This window comes from Nuphar pumila, chromosome 6 (assembly GCF_984573655.1).
Source record: "Nuphar pumila chromosome 6, dmNupPumi1.hap1.1, whole genome shotgun sequence".
NCBI classification, from domain to species: Eukaryota; Viridiplantae; Streptophyta; class Magnoliopsida; order Nymphaeales; family Nymphaeaceae; genus Nuphar; species Nuphar pumila.
The window spans coordinates 111,028,088-111,045,170 of record NC_143254.1 but is presented as its reverse complement, the minus strand read 5'-3'; the positions used below and the strand labels follow the sequence as shown (position 1 = coordinate 111,045,170).

Below are 17,083 nucleotides of genomic sequence, written 5' to 3'. Positions count from 1 at the left end.
TCAATTAAAAAATAACCTATATTTCAAATAGATGTAAAGAATGCATTTTTGAATGGTAATCTGGACGAGAAAGTTTACATGGATTCTCCACCAAGCTTGAATTTAACACATGGAAAAACTCTTCGGTTGCGCAAAGCCTTGTATGGCTTAAAACAAATTTTCAAAGCTTGGTATGATAGGTTCAGTAATGTGATGTCACAGCTTCATTTTAAATATTGTTTTACTGACACTGCATTGTTTGTTAAGTCTTTCAATGCAGAAATGATGATCTTATTACTTTATATAGATGATATGATAATCATATGAGGTGATAAGCAGAGAGTTAATCATATCAAAGATGTACTTAAAGTCAACTTTGATATGACAAATCTTGGTTTTTTGTGATATTTTCTTAAAATAGAAGTAGCCTACTCACCTCGTAGTTATTTTTTGTCACAAACTAAGTACGCAGTAGAGATCATTGAACGATCAGGACTCTCGAATGAAAAATATGGTGATACTTTAGAGCTCATAAATGTCAAAATGAAGAAAGATGATGACGAGCCTTTATAAGATCCAACTCCCTACAGACAAATGATTGTAGCTTTGTCTTATCTTTCTATTACTCGTCCTGATATATATCATGCTATTCATTCTGTTAGTAAATTTCAGATGCCCCCAGTATAGTGCATATGAGTGTTGTAATGAAAATTGTTAGATATATTAAGAAATCCATTAATCATGGATTGTTTTTATCATCTTTTTTCTCATTAGAAGTCATTGCATATTTTGATTCTAACTTGGCAGGAGATGTAAATGATAGACGCTCAACCACTGGTTTATGTGTGTTTGTAGGAGATTTCCTAATTTCATGGCGATGCAAAAAACAATATAAAGTGTCACTTTTCTCTACTGAAGTTGAGTATCGTGACATGACAACAACCATATCGAAATTAGTATGGTTGCGACAACTACTACATGACCTAAGAATTCACATTGCAGAACCCTCTAAACTATATTGTGACAACAAGAGCGCAGTGTACATTACAAGCAATCATACATTTCATGAGAAAACAAAACATATTGAAATGGATTGCTATTATGTTCGTGAAGAATTTCTGAAGAAGACCATTACATTGCCTTACGTTTCTTCAGAGTACCAACTAGCAGATTTCTTCGCTAAAGTACTTTCGTCACCTTGATTTCATTTTCTCCTTGGCAAACTCTCGGTTGTTCCACCATGAGTTTGAGGATGGGTGTATATATATATATATATATATATATATATTTCTGAAGAAGACCATTACATTGCCTTACGTTCCTTCAGAGTACCAACTAGCAGATTTCTTCTCTAAAGTACTTTCGTCACCTTATTTCCATTTTCTCCTTGGCAAACTCTCGGTTGTTCCACCATGAGTTTGAGGATGGATATATATATATATATATATATATACCCATCTGGGGTATTTTAGTCTTTTCATTGAATAAGTGTCAACCCATTAGAAGATGATATTTTTATTTCTTTTATATTTTCTTTTGTATATTTTTATATTTTTTATTTTTTACTTTATTAACGATAAGGACAACTCCATATGGCTGTTGAAGTTGCCCCAGCCCCAACAGCTACATGGGGCTGCCCCCTTTGGCCTTGTATATTTTCAACTCTTTTCAAGAGAGTCGCTATGCAATAACAAGTTATTTGACCCTTGTGTGGGTGGTGCGATCAAGTATTCTTCTTTTGAAGTGCATGTTTATTGAGTTGAATCCATTTTATTACACCCAGGACCAGGTGAGTGGTTTGAATTTGCTCCTGCATGGATATTTCCGGTGGCACGTTTGTAAGTTTTCATGCTCCCCATTATAGCTGTATCCGATTGCGGTGGATCTTCACCCAAATCCGATTATGATGTACTGATTGGATCTTGGTTCGGATATGGGTAAATAAAAAACATTAAAATAATATAGCCAGGCAAACAGGATTAAATGATCTCTTAACTCATCTCCTATGTGCTTTCGGTACTCCATGGCCACGCAGCAATAGAATTGGGGGTTGGGGGGGGGGGGGGGGGGGCAACTAAAAAATGCTTTCATGTGATTGGTTGTGACCACATTGAAGTTGAGTCAAGAGATCATTGGGTTCGGGTTCATGCTCAACCCATTGCGATGGAGGTATTTTAAAATGGGCTTTCCTGTCGACTGGATAGTCTTGGGATTCGGAACACAACCTCGGGCCTTGGACTCGGATGCGCTAATCAGTAAGGGTCAAGTCTTGTTAAATTATGCTTGCTTGGGTTTTTCTCTAATGGGCAATTGGGCTATACCTGGGTAGGGCTAGAAAAACTGAATCAGGTCAAGTCCATGTAGGTAGCAGATGCTGCCTACCTGATCGAATGGGCTTATTTTGCTTGCTATGGTGGGTCCACTTATAATTTTCATTTGGCTATGGGTCCATATATTCGACATAAAAATATTGTTTCAAATCAGAATTCAAATCTAAAGATTATGATCAGATAAGTCCGAACTCAGATCTTATTTTGCAATCTGTATCCAACAAATATGTGGAGTCTTTTTACTTGCACTAAAAAAAAAGTGTCACGTTCTGATCAGAGGTCTCACCCCTTATCCGATGTATCTTATCGGATACAGACCCTAAATAGGATCAGTTTGAAATGTTCGGATTGGACATGGGCCTCAAATTGGGGCTCAAACTTGAATCAGTTTCAACATTTTAAAATCGAACAAGTAAATTATCTCAATTCAGCTTATGGAAAAAAATTACCTCAATTCAGGATAAAAACAGGAGACCATTTATGGTGTCATCAACAATTTGTTGGATGAACAAGGTTTTGATAATGCCAGCTTCTCTCCATTGCTGCTTCGACAGAATGTCACCATGAGCACAAAGTAATCTCTTGGTATCCTTGATTAAAATCAAGACATGAATCAGCTGCATTACACGGATTCTCCAAAGCTCATTGAAAATGTATGTTTGGGCACTCATGACATCGAGTAGATTGATTTTAACGAATTGGTTCTCTATAATTCCGAACATTATCTGTTCAAATGCTGTGATTTTTCGTCACTTGCAGGTTTCCTGTGGTGTTAATGAAACTGTTCAAAAAAATGGATCTAGGACTTTTACACGTGATAAGCCACCACGTTTCAAGTGGTACGACGAGGTCACGTTCAACAATCATAAACGCATCCACACAATTACCAGATGAGTCTCTCATCTCCATCATATGTGCGTGTGGAGAGAGAGAGAGTGTGTGTCTGTGTTGATACAACTGAAAGATTCAGTACATAATCACCTCCAAAAATACCGTGACTCCCTCTCAGAATAGATTCCAGTCAAGTTTCGTCATAAACCAACAACAGTATGATGATTACAAAAGGACTAGTAAAGAAACAGAATTGCACATCAGCAACATTGTATGAATCGGCATATCAGCAACAGTTGATGAGAAATCCTTATCAAGTTTCAGTGCTATTTTTTTCACACGGAGGCCAATTCCACCATTTCCCTGGCTTTCACACCTCGTTCTGTTCATAAACACCAGCAATCCCATCTCAACCGGAGAATACTTGATCAATCTCATCCACTTGAAAATTCATGTGAAAGCTAGCCATTCTTCTGTTTAAGAGTTCCTCAGCTCTGGGAGAAATTTCCGTGCATGACAAAAGTGTAAGCCAACTTTGTAACCCATGCAGAATGGCAGGATAAACTTCTTAAACGAGGAAGAAATAAAAGAAGATTATCCATTGAGAATGGTTCTCTTGAAAAATTTCTTTTGAGAAATGGTTTCTCCAAAAGTATATCAAGATATATGCAGAATTGTATAGTAAAAAGGGCTGTAGGGGCACAAAGGAGAGATACCTTAGGTCATAAATTTTCCTCTTATGGATAAGCACCGTCCAAAGTAAATCTTAGGCAAATAGTGACCAGCTATTTGTGTTGTCTACATCAGCCATCCGAATTATTATATAAAAATTTACTGCATCTTTTGCCTTTTCTTCAGTCTCTCAAGAGCACCAAGAGGTTTATCCTCTTTACCATCTTCAGAAGCAATATATTGAGCCTTATCAGACTCCACCTGTTTTGCTAAATCCCCAAAAACAGCAGCAGGAACGTCTTTTTGTGCAACTTCAACCCTTTCATCAAAGTCCTCTTCTTCACCATCTTCCTCTAATTCAATATCTTCCGGATTTGTTATTACCTGTCTTCCTCCACCAGCCCCAACCTGAGCTTCCACCCCAGCACTGACAAAACCTAATGCTCTCATGCCATCCTTAGGAGCTGTACCAACAGTTGGAGAACCTAACTGTCTCTCTAAAGCTGCCATCTCATCACGCTTAAGTGCATCAACAGTTTGCTCGAGAGTTTCCCTCTGATCCTTTTGCATCAAATACTCAGGAAGGATAGAATGTCTCTGAAGGCAAAATAAATTAAAAGTTTATTAGATACACTCTTGAATTTATTATTTATTTTGAGAAGGTAAAAAGGTCAGGAGAACAGCGCCAAAAGAAGAAACAAACCTGGCTATAGCTTGCGGAAACAGTACGTTTCACACGGAGCATCTCACGGAATGTGTCCTCATTACCATGCTGCACCTCAAACTCATGCCATATGTTCCAGAAATCAACATCAGATCGTGGATCAGCAAATTGTGCAGCAAAATTGTATACAGCACGAGCACGATCAATCTCCCCTAGACTTTTTTCAAGATCAGCGTATTTCATGCACATCGTTTTCACATCCTTGTCTGGAAGTCCAGATTCAATTGCTTGCTGCATATGCAAGAGCGAGTTGAGTATGTAATTCTATAATAGAATTCTACAGAAAACACTTCTATAATTGATATATGAAGGTGGCCCGGACCATTTGTACTCTCATATATATCACCATCCACTAGTGTGAAGCTCCAACCACCACGCCTCTCTCCCACCCATTCTTGAAGTCCCTCTCTCCTTGTTAAATTCAACATCAAAGAAGGGAGAATTCGTAGATATCACCATCTACGTAACCCAACATCCCTTATGTAGTGTGAAGCTCCAACCACCACGTCTCTCTCCCACCCATTCTTGAAGTCCCTCTCTCCTTGTTAAATTCAACATCAAAGAAGGGAGAATTTGTAGATAGTCTGTTGTGGCAGTGGATAGCCGGTGGTGGGAAAGGAGGAAGAGGAGGTCAATGGTGGTGGCTGTAGGAAAAACAGAATGGCAGTTGGCAGGCTGTAGTGGATGGTAGTGGGCAAAAGAGAAAAGATGGGCAGCAGTGGTTGCTGGTGGTGGAAAAGAAAAGACAGGCAGTGGCATTGATCACAGCTGTAGAACGGTGAAAGGGGAGAAGAGGTGGATGTTGGTGGGTAAAGGAAGATAAAGTGCATGGTGAAGGGAGAGGGAGAGAGAGAGAGAGAGAGAGTCTTTAAATAAAATAAAATAAAAAACATTTTATGGCAGTTTGGATGAAAGAAAATTCTGGGTTTTGCCTCATTATCTATGAAAAAATATGTGCTGCTTTTCAGATTTCGGAGAACTTAGTTGCCTTCTTTATTATTGCCAAAATTTAGGTGCATTTTGAAGACTTTGACCCCAAAAAATTATTTCAGCTGCACACTATTGGCAGTCACACATGGGTTTTGGGGCTTCATCCGCAGATACAGACACAATTTTGTCATAAATTAGGTACATCAAGCCATCAAGGTCAATCCATATCCAGCTCCATCCCCAACCAATTTATGTCTTATACTTTTCTTTTATATATTTCAGAAGATATACATGGAACCTCCCAAATTGCAGTTGGACACAGTCATGTCTGGGGTGGAGGTTGGGTTCTGCTAGCATTTGCAAAAACCAAATGCATATCAGTGTCCAGTCAGCTACTGCATGATACATTCATATTTGATCCATTTGTTACATGGATATTCAGATGAAGATCCACTTTCTTGACAATGGATATGACCAGTCAGGGATAACTGAACCATATCCTACTCACTTACAGACAATAAATGACATGACAAATATTTTAATCTTTACAGCAGTAATGCAGTTTACAATGATAAAGTTAGCACATGCACTCATTCATTGATGAACATGAACGAAAGCACCAAGATCTTTCATAAACAAAAGTCAGAAACATGGAGCTAACCTCATAAATCTGCCTTGTCTTAGGAACACCAAATATTTCAGCCGCACGTGCAATATATATTTCATACATCTTCATTTTCTCATGATCTGGAACAGCTTTTGTTGCTTGATCATAGACTTTCATTGCACTCTTTGCTAGACCAAAATCCTCCTCCAGTTTTGCATATTGAAGATAAAGTGGCTTCACATCTTCAGAAGGAGCCTGAAGAATCACACAGTATAGGAAGATGTTAACAAATGGCCCAGAAGGAAAGAGGAATTGCAAGCATCATAACACTTTCTAAGGCACAAGATGTAAAAGACCAAACACAAATGCAAGGAAGCACAAGAATAGGCCATGCTCGACTACATGGCACTCAGAAAATAGTAACAATCACTGCTAGAACCACAGACAATGAACTGAAAAAAGCAATATGTAAATGTTTCATGGCACAAAAAATCAATGGCTGTGAAATGCCAATAGTACAATAGCCCTGCAACAGAAAATGACTGGTGGCTATGAAGTGTCAATGGTAAGATAGTTCTGTACCTCAAAACCCCCTTTTCATATCTCAAAAGCAGTCCCAATGATTATGGACACTTCATATGGTGCTTCCTGTGTTGATATAGCACGAGATTACAAACACAAACATCAGCAGTGCCAGAACAGCTCATGGGCACAGTCAAAGCTGTGTCAGAGACAATTGACACCCAGTCCTCGTTTTATCTATGTTGCTCTATGATCTTGATCCTTTGCTTTTTCAGTTAACTGCATTCTTTCTTAAAATCCTTGATTGATCACAAACATGCACTTTTTCGACTTAGATTTATTATTTATGTTTGGCATGTATTCTTGTTCAAGAATTTGCAAACTTTGAAGATGAGAGTGATACTATTTTTTTAGATTGTGAATTTAGAACATACAGTCATACATTCTATACATATAAACATGCATGTTTATTTTAGATTTAGTCAAAACAACTTGCATTGTAAGATCCCAACTAGATTGTAAGTACAATCGACTAAAGCAAATATATATCCATATATATGTCCCTTGTTAGGACCCTTCAAAAATCATACTTGCAGATATTTTTTTCTTGATCTTAACCACTGTCACCAATATCGCGATATTATTGGCAAATCCAGGTCAGCCAATAATATCGGCAAAATATCACAATATTTTTAAAATATCACCAGGAACAAAAATAACGTGATATTATCGCAATAATATTGTGATATTCAAGCAATATTTTTGAAAAAAAATGTTTTATATATTTTTAGCCCAATTTTTTTTTGTTTCTTTTTGTATTTTAAAAGATTTTCAAAGTACTTATTTCCTTATATTTTTTCAAGAATACCTATTATTTTCTTATATTTCTTATTGTTTTTCATATTTTTTGCATTTTTAACTCCCAAGATTTTCCAACTTTTGAAAATCTCTCCAAAAAATACCCCCGCTGAGAAAATATCTTGAACGATGTAGGTTGCCATGATATTAACATATAGAAGTGCCTGGAATGATTTACTCACTAAAAAACATGTATTGGTTACATATTTTTCATCCTCAGATGTGTTTCAGAGAGATAAAGGTTTAATGATTGATAACACACTAAATTTAATGATAAAATATTAAAGTTTTTTCATTAAATGAATTCAATCCAAAATATGTTTTTTTAATCACATAAGCAATGATAAACACATATACCAGTTCAGATCAAGCAGAAAACACCTAAGACATTGATTTTTAAAAGGTCCTAATGAGGGAGCTAATAGAAAGGGTCTTAAGGAATGCATTCCTCTCTCTCTCTCTCTCTATATATATATATATATATATATATATATATATATATAGATGTCAAATTTGTTACAGGAAAAATACCCACCTAGAAACTTCATAGCAACCCCTGTTCCAAAAGCAACCTTAACAAACTTCAATATCGAAAAATAAAGTATTAAACACATCATATCAAATGCATCCAATAAGCATGATTACAGCTACTAGGTTCTCTACTTCGAACAGTGATTGCAACCACAACCTAGCATTCCAAGCACACAGGAATCCATTCCCTATGTACCGGTGCATACATTTAGATGCTAAGGTTATCTCTATGACTGTTGTAATGTTGGCTCGTCATTTTGGGCCATTGTTTTAATAAAGGAATGTTGCTTATAATGTGCACTCCTTAGCTTGTAGCCTCTTGACCCTCTTTCTTGTTTTTGCCTTCATGTGCTTATGTTTGCTTGGTGTTCCCACATAGATGTGCTTTCCCACAGCCAGCTTCATAGCTCATAGGGGCTTGTGATTGCTTGTTGCCTTTATGTGCCTCACTTCCCCGCATTAGGCAACCCTCACTATTGAATGACCCTCTTGCCAACGGTGCCTGCTGGAATCATCATGCCTCTTTGTTCTGCACTACTTGTCACATGTCCTCATGTCAATTTGGTGTCCTCACATGAACATGCATCGCTAGCGACCTGTTGTGCTTAATTTGAAGCATAGTTTGAAAACTTGCCGGGTCAACCCGGTGACTCGGTTGACTCAGCCTGGATCGCTCAAGTACTGGTCAAAAACCAGTACAACTCGCCCATGTACAAAACTCGGCCGAGTTTTCCCATGACTCAGCCGAGTCATGCATATATATACATATATGACATATTATATATATATAATTACATATATTATATGAAATATAATATAAATATTATGTATATTATATATAAAAATATAGTTATACATGCATTAATAATATTATACATTATTATATAAACTTAACATGACCAGGCCGAGTCACGAGTCACTCAAGGATGAGCCTAGTGCCGAGTCACTGGGTTTTAAAACCATGATTTGAAGGTTTGTCCAATGCTCCTAATGCTTAAGACACTGCATGTGGCTTGCTCCAAAAAGCAAACCCATGAAAATTTTGGTTCAGATAACTCAGCATACTAGGGTTTCTGGGCCTTGGCAAACCTATGATCCACAGTCAATGAACCTGGTGAATATGGGCATGATTGCTTCTGAAGAAATCGGTGTCTCGATAATTCCATCTCTAAGACACATTCAAACTCACAATCACCAAATAGCACACACAAGAAAAGTGACCTATTATACAAACAGGTTTTCAGTAAAGGAAGCAGAAGTGGGAAAGACTTTTTTTCTCTTTTACATGTGAAGAGGGAAGCAAAAGTGAAACAAGCATAGGTATATTTGGGAAACTAAGCTGGATTTTTAGATTTCTAAGAAGCTAACGATCATAAAAGTAATAACAGAATAGTTTATCATATTGACATATTGTATCCTATTAGCAATATGCTTCTATTTCAAATGATTGGAATACTCTTAGTTTCTTTGAGAACGCTGCATGTTGCATATGAATAACAAAAATTAAAATAAGAACAGAAACAAAGATACACTAATGTCATTAAAGTAATGGTAAAAAAACGTTTGTCATTACGTCATTTATTTTTTACATTTTCAATCGATTGCATCAGAAACACCCTAGAAGCACTCTATGAAGAGTTGTATTTTAGTAATTCTTTAGAGATTTTCCCATTCCCTAACATTTTCTAGTAATTTTATTTAATTTTCTCTGTTCCCATCATCTACATATATGTTAGCAAGCCAAAAATTTTATTTTAGAAAAAAAAAATTCATGCCACTCTTTTGATGTGAAAACATGGGAATCATGATTGATCAGGAAATATATATGGTACTACAACTATCTGACTGAAGCATGTGAAAGATTAACTTGGCCAAAGTAGAAACAAGTTGCCAAAGTTAGCATGCAATCCTACACTCATTGGCCTAAATAGCTTTCTTATAGGAAAATTCAGAGGAAAGTAGCACACAAGAATGAAATAAAGCCACATACTGTGCTAACTGCTTGCTCAAATAACTCCCTTGTTCGTTCTAGTTTTGACTTCCCATATCTCTTCGCAAACTTAGATAAATAGGTAATCCAAATATCTTTCACATGTGGATACTTGAAAATCTTGACACCCCTCTCGTAGACCTTAAATGCATCTTCAAAATATTTATGCTCCTGGGGAAGTACAAAACAACAAAGAGATACATAAATCAGCAAAAAACAACCATATTTAAAAGTTTTCTAAAAATTGAACATGAGAATACAATACTGGTCAAATATTTACCTCCAGAAGAAATGCATAGTTTATTATAATTTGTGGGGTTGCTATTCTCAGATCAAGTATCCGTTCATACACTTCTCGGGTTGAATCCAGAGTCCCCAAACTTTCTTCTATATCAAGGTAAAATGTCCACAACTTCAAAGACTTGTGGAGTCTCATTTGCACTGGCTCATTTCCATCAGAAGCAACTGCAAACATAGGATAAAGGGAAATTTCTCAATGATGAATCACTGTACAACCATTTGTAAATGTAAATGGGAGATTTCCATGGATGTTAAACATTTGAACAAATTAACTGATCAACAGTTTCCAAAAGGAATAAACATAACTCAGCAATTACTAAACTTCTGATGTTCTATCACTCCTTACATGTTTTACAATGCACCTAAATACAAACATATTTATAAACCTCTAAAGCCCTTGAACTTAACACAATAGATTAATATACTTCATATCTTGTGTCAAACAAAGATGGGAATAATTGAAGCACAAATTTATACATGAAAACAGTCCACATATTCAAAAGCTAGATCACTTGAGCTGTATGATTTGCAAACATGGGCTGACAAATCATAAACCATAAAGAGAGAGGAGGCGTTGGGGAAGGATGCACTATGCAGGAACCAGTTGTAGCAGCCCTTTGACATTGAAGGTAAATCAATACAAACACCAACCATTCAAACAAGATCAACAACTGTTTTTGCTAAGAAAAGAAAATGACGATCCAGCTGAACTAGTAATTATTGCTGCATTAGCATTAAACCCACTATTTCACAAGAATAATTATTTCTGTCCAGAGTTAGATGTTTAGGAACCTCTATTGTGGCTAAGAAGAGGAGGGCTAGGGTTGTGGACTGTCAACTGGAAAGGGGGGATTGGGATGTGTCTGAAAGGAACCTTATCTGGGAAGAACTTCATGAAAGAGAAAAATCAATGGAGGAAATCACCAGTAAGAGGCTTCCAGATGTGGAGGACAAAGTTTGGTGGAACCACAATTCTTCAGGTGTGTTCTCAATCAAATGCTGCTGTTATTCATTGCCCGAGCCTATTTCATTCCCTTTAGGGGTTCAATTTGGGGTTGCAGTCCAAGTGAAAAAGCAACTATATTCTCATAGTTATCTCTCTCTGTCTGTGCCTTGACCTGATTAAGCTCGCAGAGAAGGGACTCGTTCCTAGCAAGCATATAACACTTTTGTGGGAAGCCAAAGACTCGGCTCTATGCATTTTGACAAAGCTGCAGCCAATAGAGATCTAGGATCTGTTCAGAAGCAATAGCTTCTATTGGCCTCATTATTGATGTTAAGGTCAGGAATATTCGGTGTTAGCCAAATACACAAGGATACAAGGATAAAGTTGCTTCCTATCACGTGTAATTTGTGCAATTTTGTTATAGAGGCAGGATTGTAATAATTACATGCAGCAGAGGTACATATAGTATTTTGACCATAAACCACCAGAACACTAATATACGAAAAACGTCCCAGCTAATGTTGGCTCATTAGTTTTACCTTCTATAACTGTTTTTCCCCCTTTCTCATCATTCTTCTCAAATTCACATGATATTAGAGTGAAGTTCCTTGACGAGCTGCCCGGCATTGATCCAAACCAGTAAGTTATTTTCTTCCTATTATTCTTGCTTCGATGTGAATCTTGCTTGGAGAAGCATACTGACATCTAAGTATTTGTACCAGAAACCTAGTTGGTTCTTCCAGAAATTGAATTGGGACTCATGGAGTTGTGAGGGCATAGTGTTGGGATTGTAATTACTTTACCGGATGTTAAAGTTGAAAGATGGCAATGGTGATGTTGCAGTTTTGGAAGAACTTCAGCTTAGTGATCCATGCCTTGTGTAAATTTTTGTAAGTTGACATTCATTATTTACTTGTAGCTAACTACCAATCCCCAGCATTGACCATTTAAAAAACAAAAAGAAATAAATCTCATATTATCAAAGAAATTCTGACTAGTAAGTAGGCTAAAAGCATTTTGCAAAATTCCTAGTCTTTCTAGTGTCAAAGCTAATGGGTCAGATTCAGGAAGCCAAATTTGCAAAATTTGGCTGTCCCGGATCCGAACCGGTCCGACTTTCCAATGTATTTTGGGATCTGAAATCTGATCCGTTTGCATCCCTAGTCAAGGCCTGATATTCATAGCCTCTACAGCAAAATGCCAGTCAACAGGAAAAAGAGATTAAGATCCAAAGCAGGGAACCTGGAACAGTCGAATTAGTTAACTAAAGGTGGCTACAGTCAGATGGCCATGGATGCCTCGACCAATTAGTTCATGTCGTTGTATAAAACGATGATAAACTGAACATGTCACCTCATCTTTTTTGTAAAAAGGGCTTATATATCCTACCAACTGATCCCAAAAAGTGAAACAGCACAGAGCCAAGAGTTAGGAAGTCTAAAGGAATGATGGCCGACTCAATGACCACTTCATCTTATACAAGTTGATAAATGAGAGAATTACCTCTCCCCTCTGATCAAAATGATCTATTACGCCTACCAACAGACAAACCATGAAAATGCATCTTTAAACCAACCAACAAACAAACCAAAGGGAAAGAGACTGTCTGGAACAAAATAATTACCTCTCCTCTTGATCTCAACAGATGGCTCAGCTGTTGCACGTCTAAGAAGCGCTAAGGCCCCTTTGAAATTCTTATGCCTAAGCTCCATCTCTGCCCACTCGCACCAAAGGCTTGCGAGATCATCAAGAGTCTTGTAATTCACCTGCACGGCCCTCTCAAACACCAGCCTTGCGTTTGCCAAATCTTTGTGACTCTCGTACAACTTAGCAAAAGCAACCCAGAGCGTATGAGGCTTACCCACTGCCTTCATTGGGTCCACAGTCTTAACTGCCTCCGTGAATGTCATAATCTGCCGCTCCGGGTTATCCTTGAACAGCTTCACCCTCTTATGCCACTCATGCACATTGTGCGGGTTCTGCCGCAGCAGGACGCTGCTAACAATCTCCGGCCTGCGGTCCATGAGGTGTTCCAACCTCGCCAAACGGAGGTCGATGTCGTTCTCATCCGCCAACCAGAATCCACGAAGGTCGGTTACGTCGCCGCCACCTTCCTCTCCACCCATCTTCTCAGCAGCACCATCATCCCCATCATCATCAAGATCATCAACATTCAGGGTCTCCATCTTCGCCGCGAGCATACTCTCTTCATACTGGGTATACGAATCAAAGATCATCCCGAAATCCCTGACTGTCGTCACTGTCCGCATCCCCTCTTCGTACACATCCCTCGCCTTCTCGTACATCCCCCTGCGAATGTAGTAGTCAGCGAGCGAAGTCCACAGGCGGCCAACCTCATCAGTGAATTGCCTGATCCCGCCCCGAATGATGGCGTCCACCTTCAAGCCGGAGACCTCGCAGGCGTGCTTGGTGAGTAGATCGCAGAGCTCGAGCCAGAGCTGGTGCCTGGTCTTGCCCTTGATGGAGGCGAAGCTGTCGTCGTTGAGGACCCCGGCGAGCCGCTCGGCGGTCTCCTGCCAGAGGTCCGAGTTCAGGAGGAATTCGATGAAGTCCTCGATGTGGGCAGGGTCGAACTTGAGGTACCGGCGAAAGACGCGGAGGGAGGTCTCGACGGGGACGCCGTTCTGGCTGACAAAGGGAAGGTAGAGCTCCCAGATGCGGTCGTGCTGGGTGACGGGGAGGGAGCGGAGGGCGCGGTCGAAGGCGTGGCGGGTGCGGGTGAGGTACTGCTGCTTGATGAGGAAGTCGAGGTACATGAGCCAGATGCGGGGCATCTTGTGCATGGTGACGAGGGAGCGTTCGAAGGTGTTGTTGAGGGTCTGGTACTGTGGGTGGGTGACGGGGAGGGGGCGCACCTGGCCCAGCCGCTCCCGGAGGTAGGCGTGCCACAGCTTGTAGCTCCCCGGCAGGGCGCGGAGGGCACGCTCGTAGATGACGGAGCGCTTGCGGAAGGGGGAGTCGGCGTGGGCTATGAGGTAGCGCCACCACAGCTTCAGGGTGAAGGGGTTGCGCTGGATCTCCTCCTCATAGAGGAGGTCCTTGTCTTCGGGGTACAGGATCTTCTCCCGCTGCTGCTTCTGCAATTCTTCCTCCTTGCCTCCTCTTTCTCCCTCTTCTTCCCCTCCTCCTCCTTCGGCACCCATCTTCTTCTTTTTCCTCCTCCTTGCCTTCTTTTCGTTCTTTTCCTCCCTGTTCTTCGGGAACCAAACAAGAAGCCCTGGCCTCCTCCTCCTTCTTCTTCTTCGGATAGGATAAAAGGGGGAGAAAAGAAATCCTAGGTTGAGGTGGTGACGAAAAACCCTAAACCCCCAACTGAGATTTCTCGTTCGTCTTCTTCTTCCTCTTCCTCCAGCAGAAGCCCTAGAGTTAAGGTTTCTCTGATCCGGAGGAAGGAGGGAAAACCAGAAGAGAAATAAAGGAGAAGGGGATTGGAAAGCCTCTCTCTCTCTCTCGCCCTAAATCTATGCAACCCTAACCTGTGTCCTACCTTCTTACCTCTCTATCTGACCCTGTTCGGGTGGAGCCCCAACGTTTTCCCAATGAATATATGATCTTGGGGCCTGTTTCGTGGTGGAGCACCCAGAAGACACAAGCTCCCCCGAAGCTGTTATCTTTTTTTTTATGATAACAAAAGAAACATATCACAAGATTCAACTCTGAGATACCTACTTAATACGCCTTAGATCCCTAGAATAAATTTACACATAGAGCTTCTACAGGGGGTGTTCTCTAAAATGTATGTACAGCATATGTTTATCCATATATGATTTGATAAACTCGATCAATCTTCTACTTGCACTTTGAGTTTCTTTTTTTTTGTTCTGGAGTCTTCTTTTAGATGGAATTCGATTTGTTATTATTATAATTTGTAAAAAAATGTTAATAATTCATTGCAGCTCTGCTATTTATACACGGTATGAAACTATTCTAAAAATATAAAAACTTAATAATTATATTGGTTTGAATATCAGATGAGGGCATTTCATAGTTCATATCAAATTTCTTAAATCACTTCCCGCCATACTCCATTGTTCGGAGGAGCCCCTTAAATAACTATATATTTTCCTTCAATTTATTCTATGTTGGGTAGACTTCTCAGTTTTGGCATCCAACTGTTTTGAAGAGATGCCTCAAGTGAACATCTTATGTCATTTCCATTTCATCTAGAAAATACTACAAAAAATGATGGTAAGGTACAACAAAATTGATGTGTTTTTTTTCAAGTGTCTAGCAAATTTTGAAATTCACCCAATGTTCAATATAATACCAACTAATTTTGTTTTAACTTTTAAATTCAAGCAAAATGTAACTTAAATTTAAGTTAAATTCAAGCAAAATTTAAGAGTTTAAATTAAACTAAAACTCTAGTTATGTTCATTGCGATCCGTAGATCTCGTAGGATGTCATATTTGGTGATTTCGGTGATGGGTTGATTCAAAAAATATGATTTTTAAAATTAACTTGCCTCTATTTTGTGTTTTTCAACTTGGATAAAGTTCAAAATTTGGTTATTTAAAATTGATCAGACTGTATTTTAGATCCAACAAAATTAGATTGGATATAATTCATGACATTTGAATCTAATTATGAATGGATTAGATTGAATATAACTCATGATATTTTGGATCCAATCTCATTGATTGGACCCATTAGGGTTGGACGCTTCGAACAATGTCATTATCATTTTGATAAAAATTTTGGTTGATCGGTGGCTCACTTATTAAATCAGAGTCGACCTTAACATTTATCATTTTGAGAGCATCGAAATCGACTGTCTACACGCACAAATAGGTGTTGATTTGAGCATTTTATCATCGATCGAAGTTCATGCCTAATTATACGTCAAAAATTAACGTTTGTCAGTATCAACTAAATTGGCTTGTTGATCCGTGCACATACGATAAAATTTAGGACTACCACAATGATCTAGATTTTGAAGGTTATCGAATCAACTATTTAAACGCCGAATTATGTTGAGTCTTTAGGCCTCCTAGAAGGTTACCAGGTCACTCTAGCCCAAGCCAAGCTAAGAAGTCTTCACCTTTCTTTTTTACCTTAGTTAATTTCGAAATTTAATAAGTTATGACTTATAATTTATTTATTTATTTTATTAATAAAAAAATTTAATATATATTAACCTCTTATAATAGAGATGAAACCCTTGCTTAAGGCCATCTATAAATAGAGGTCCTCATGAGGAGGATTATTAGTTCTATCTTCCTTTCCTTATTGAAGTACAAATCTTCCTTTTTCTTCCGCCCAACCCTAAAAGTAGTCCAGACCTCCATTAAAGACATGCAACCACTTTGGTGAATGTCTAATTCAGTCCGAAATGAGGTACATGTGAAGAAAAAAGTGACAGTATCGTTGCGAAAAGTGTGTGTTCGGCAAAGAATATCTACTTTTATGTTGTTCGGTTTCGAGATGCATCAACATACTCTTTTTTTGATCCAGGGCTTGAATCTATATGTAATCTATGCCTAGAACATCTATGGCTATTAGATCTGCATAAAAAAGATTTTTGAAAATCCAAAATGATATTTTGGAATAGCGATTTTGAAAAAACTATTTAGAAAAAACTAGTTTTGAAACCCTAAAAAGCAAAAAATGTGTGAATAGATAGATTTGTATTTTATTTGATTATTCACCATGAATAATGAATATATAAGCATGTTTTCAGTGTTTTTCTATTGATTTTGATGCTATAAATATGTTTCATGTATAGATCTTGATTAAAAATATGCAAAAATCGTTTTAAAGATGGTTTTGCCAAAAAATATTTTAGTGTTTTGATGTTTTATGATAAATAAAGTTAATCTGATCATATATGGTAGATTGTGAC

At 38.3% G+C, this 17,083-nt stretch overlaps 1 protein-coding gene across 2 annotated transcripts; it reads right to left on the bottom strand.

The window, feature by feature from the left end:
- Positions 1-3,299: 3,299 nt before the first annotated feature.
- Positions 3,300-14,841, bottom strand: LOC149835712 (Tetratricopeptide repeat (TPR)-like superfamily protein). Of its 2 annotated transcripts, XR_016432358.1 has the most exons (7): positions 12,845-14,841; positions 10,255-10,439; positions 9,975-10,145; positions 6,128-6,328; positions 4,516-4,767; positions 3,857-4,409; positions 3,300-3,634 (listed from the first exon to the last, which is right to left on the bottom strand). XR_016432358.1 is itself a non-coding variant. In XM_090008699.1 (6 exons), the coding sequence occupies exons 1-6, from the start codon at positions 14,382-14,384 to the stop codon at positions 3,972-3,974; spliced, it is 2,787 nt and encodes a 928-aa protein (XP_089864825.1). In that variant the 5' UTR covers positions 14,385-14,830; the 3' UTR covers positions 3,300-3,971. The 2 variants fall into 2 exon arrangements, 1 of the variants encoding a protein (XP_089864825.1); XM_090008699.1 differs by having other exon boundaries at positions 3,300-4,409; positions 12,845-14,830.
- Between the last annotated feature and the right edge of the window lie 2,242 nt (positions 14,842-17,083).

What these genes read in the sequence shown, in the direction of transcription:
- LOC149835712 (XM_090008699.1), bottom strand. Translation starts at nt 14,384, where the DNA reads ATGGGTGCCGAAGGAGGAGGAGGGGAAGAAGAGGGAGAAAGAGGAGGC. An exon ending in TTGAGCAAGCAGTTAGCACA is followed by an intron (nt 6,329 to 9,974) that starts GTATGTGGCTTT and finishes GTGATTCTTCAG; the next exon opens with GCTCCTTCTGAAGATGTGAA. An exon ending in TTTCCGCAAGCTATAGCCAG is followed by an intron (nt 4,410 to 4,515) that starts GTTTGTTTCTTC and finishes TTTTGCCTTCAG; the next exon opens with AGACATTCTATCCTTCCTGA.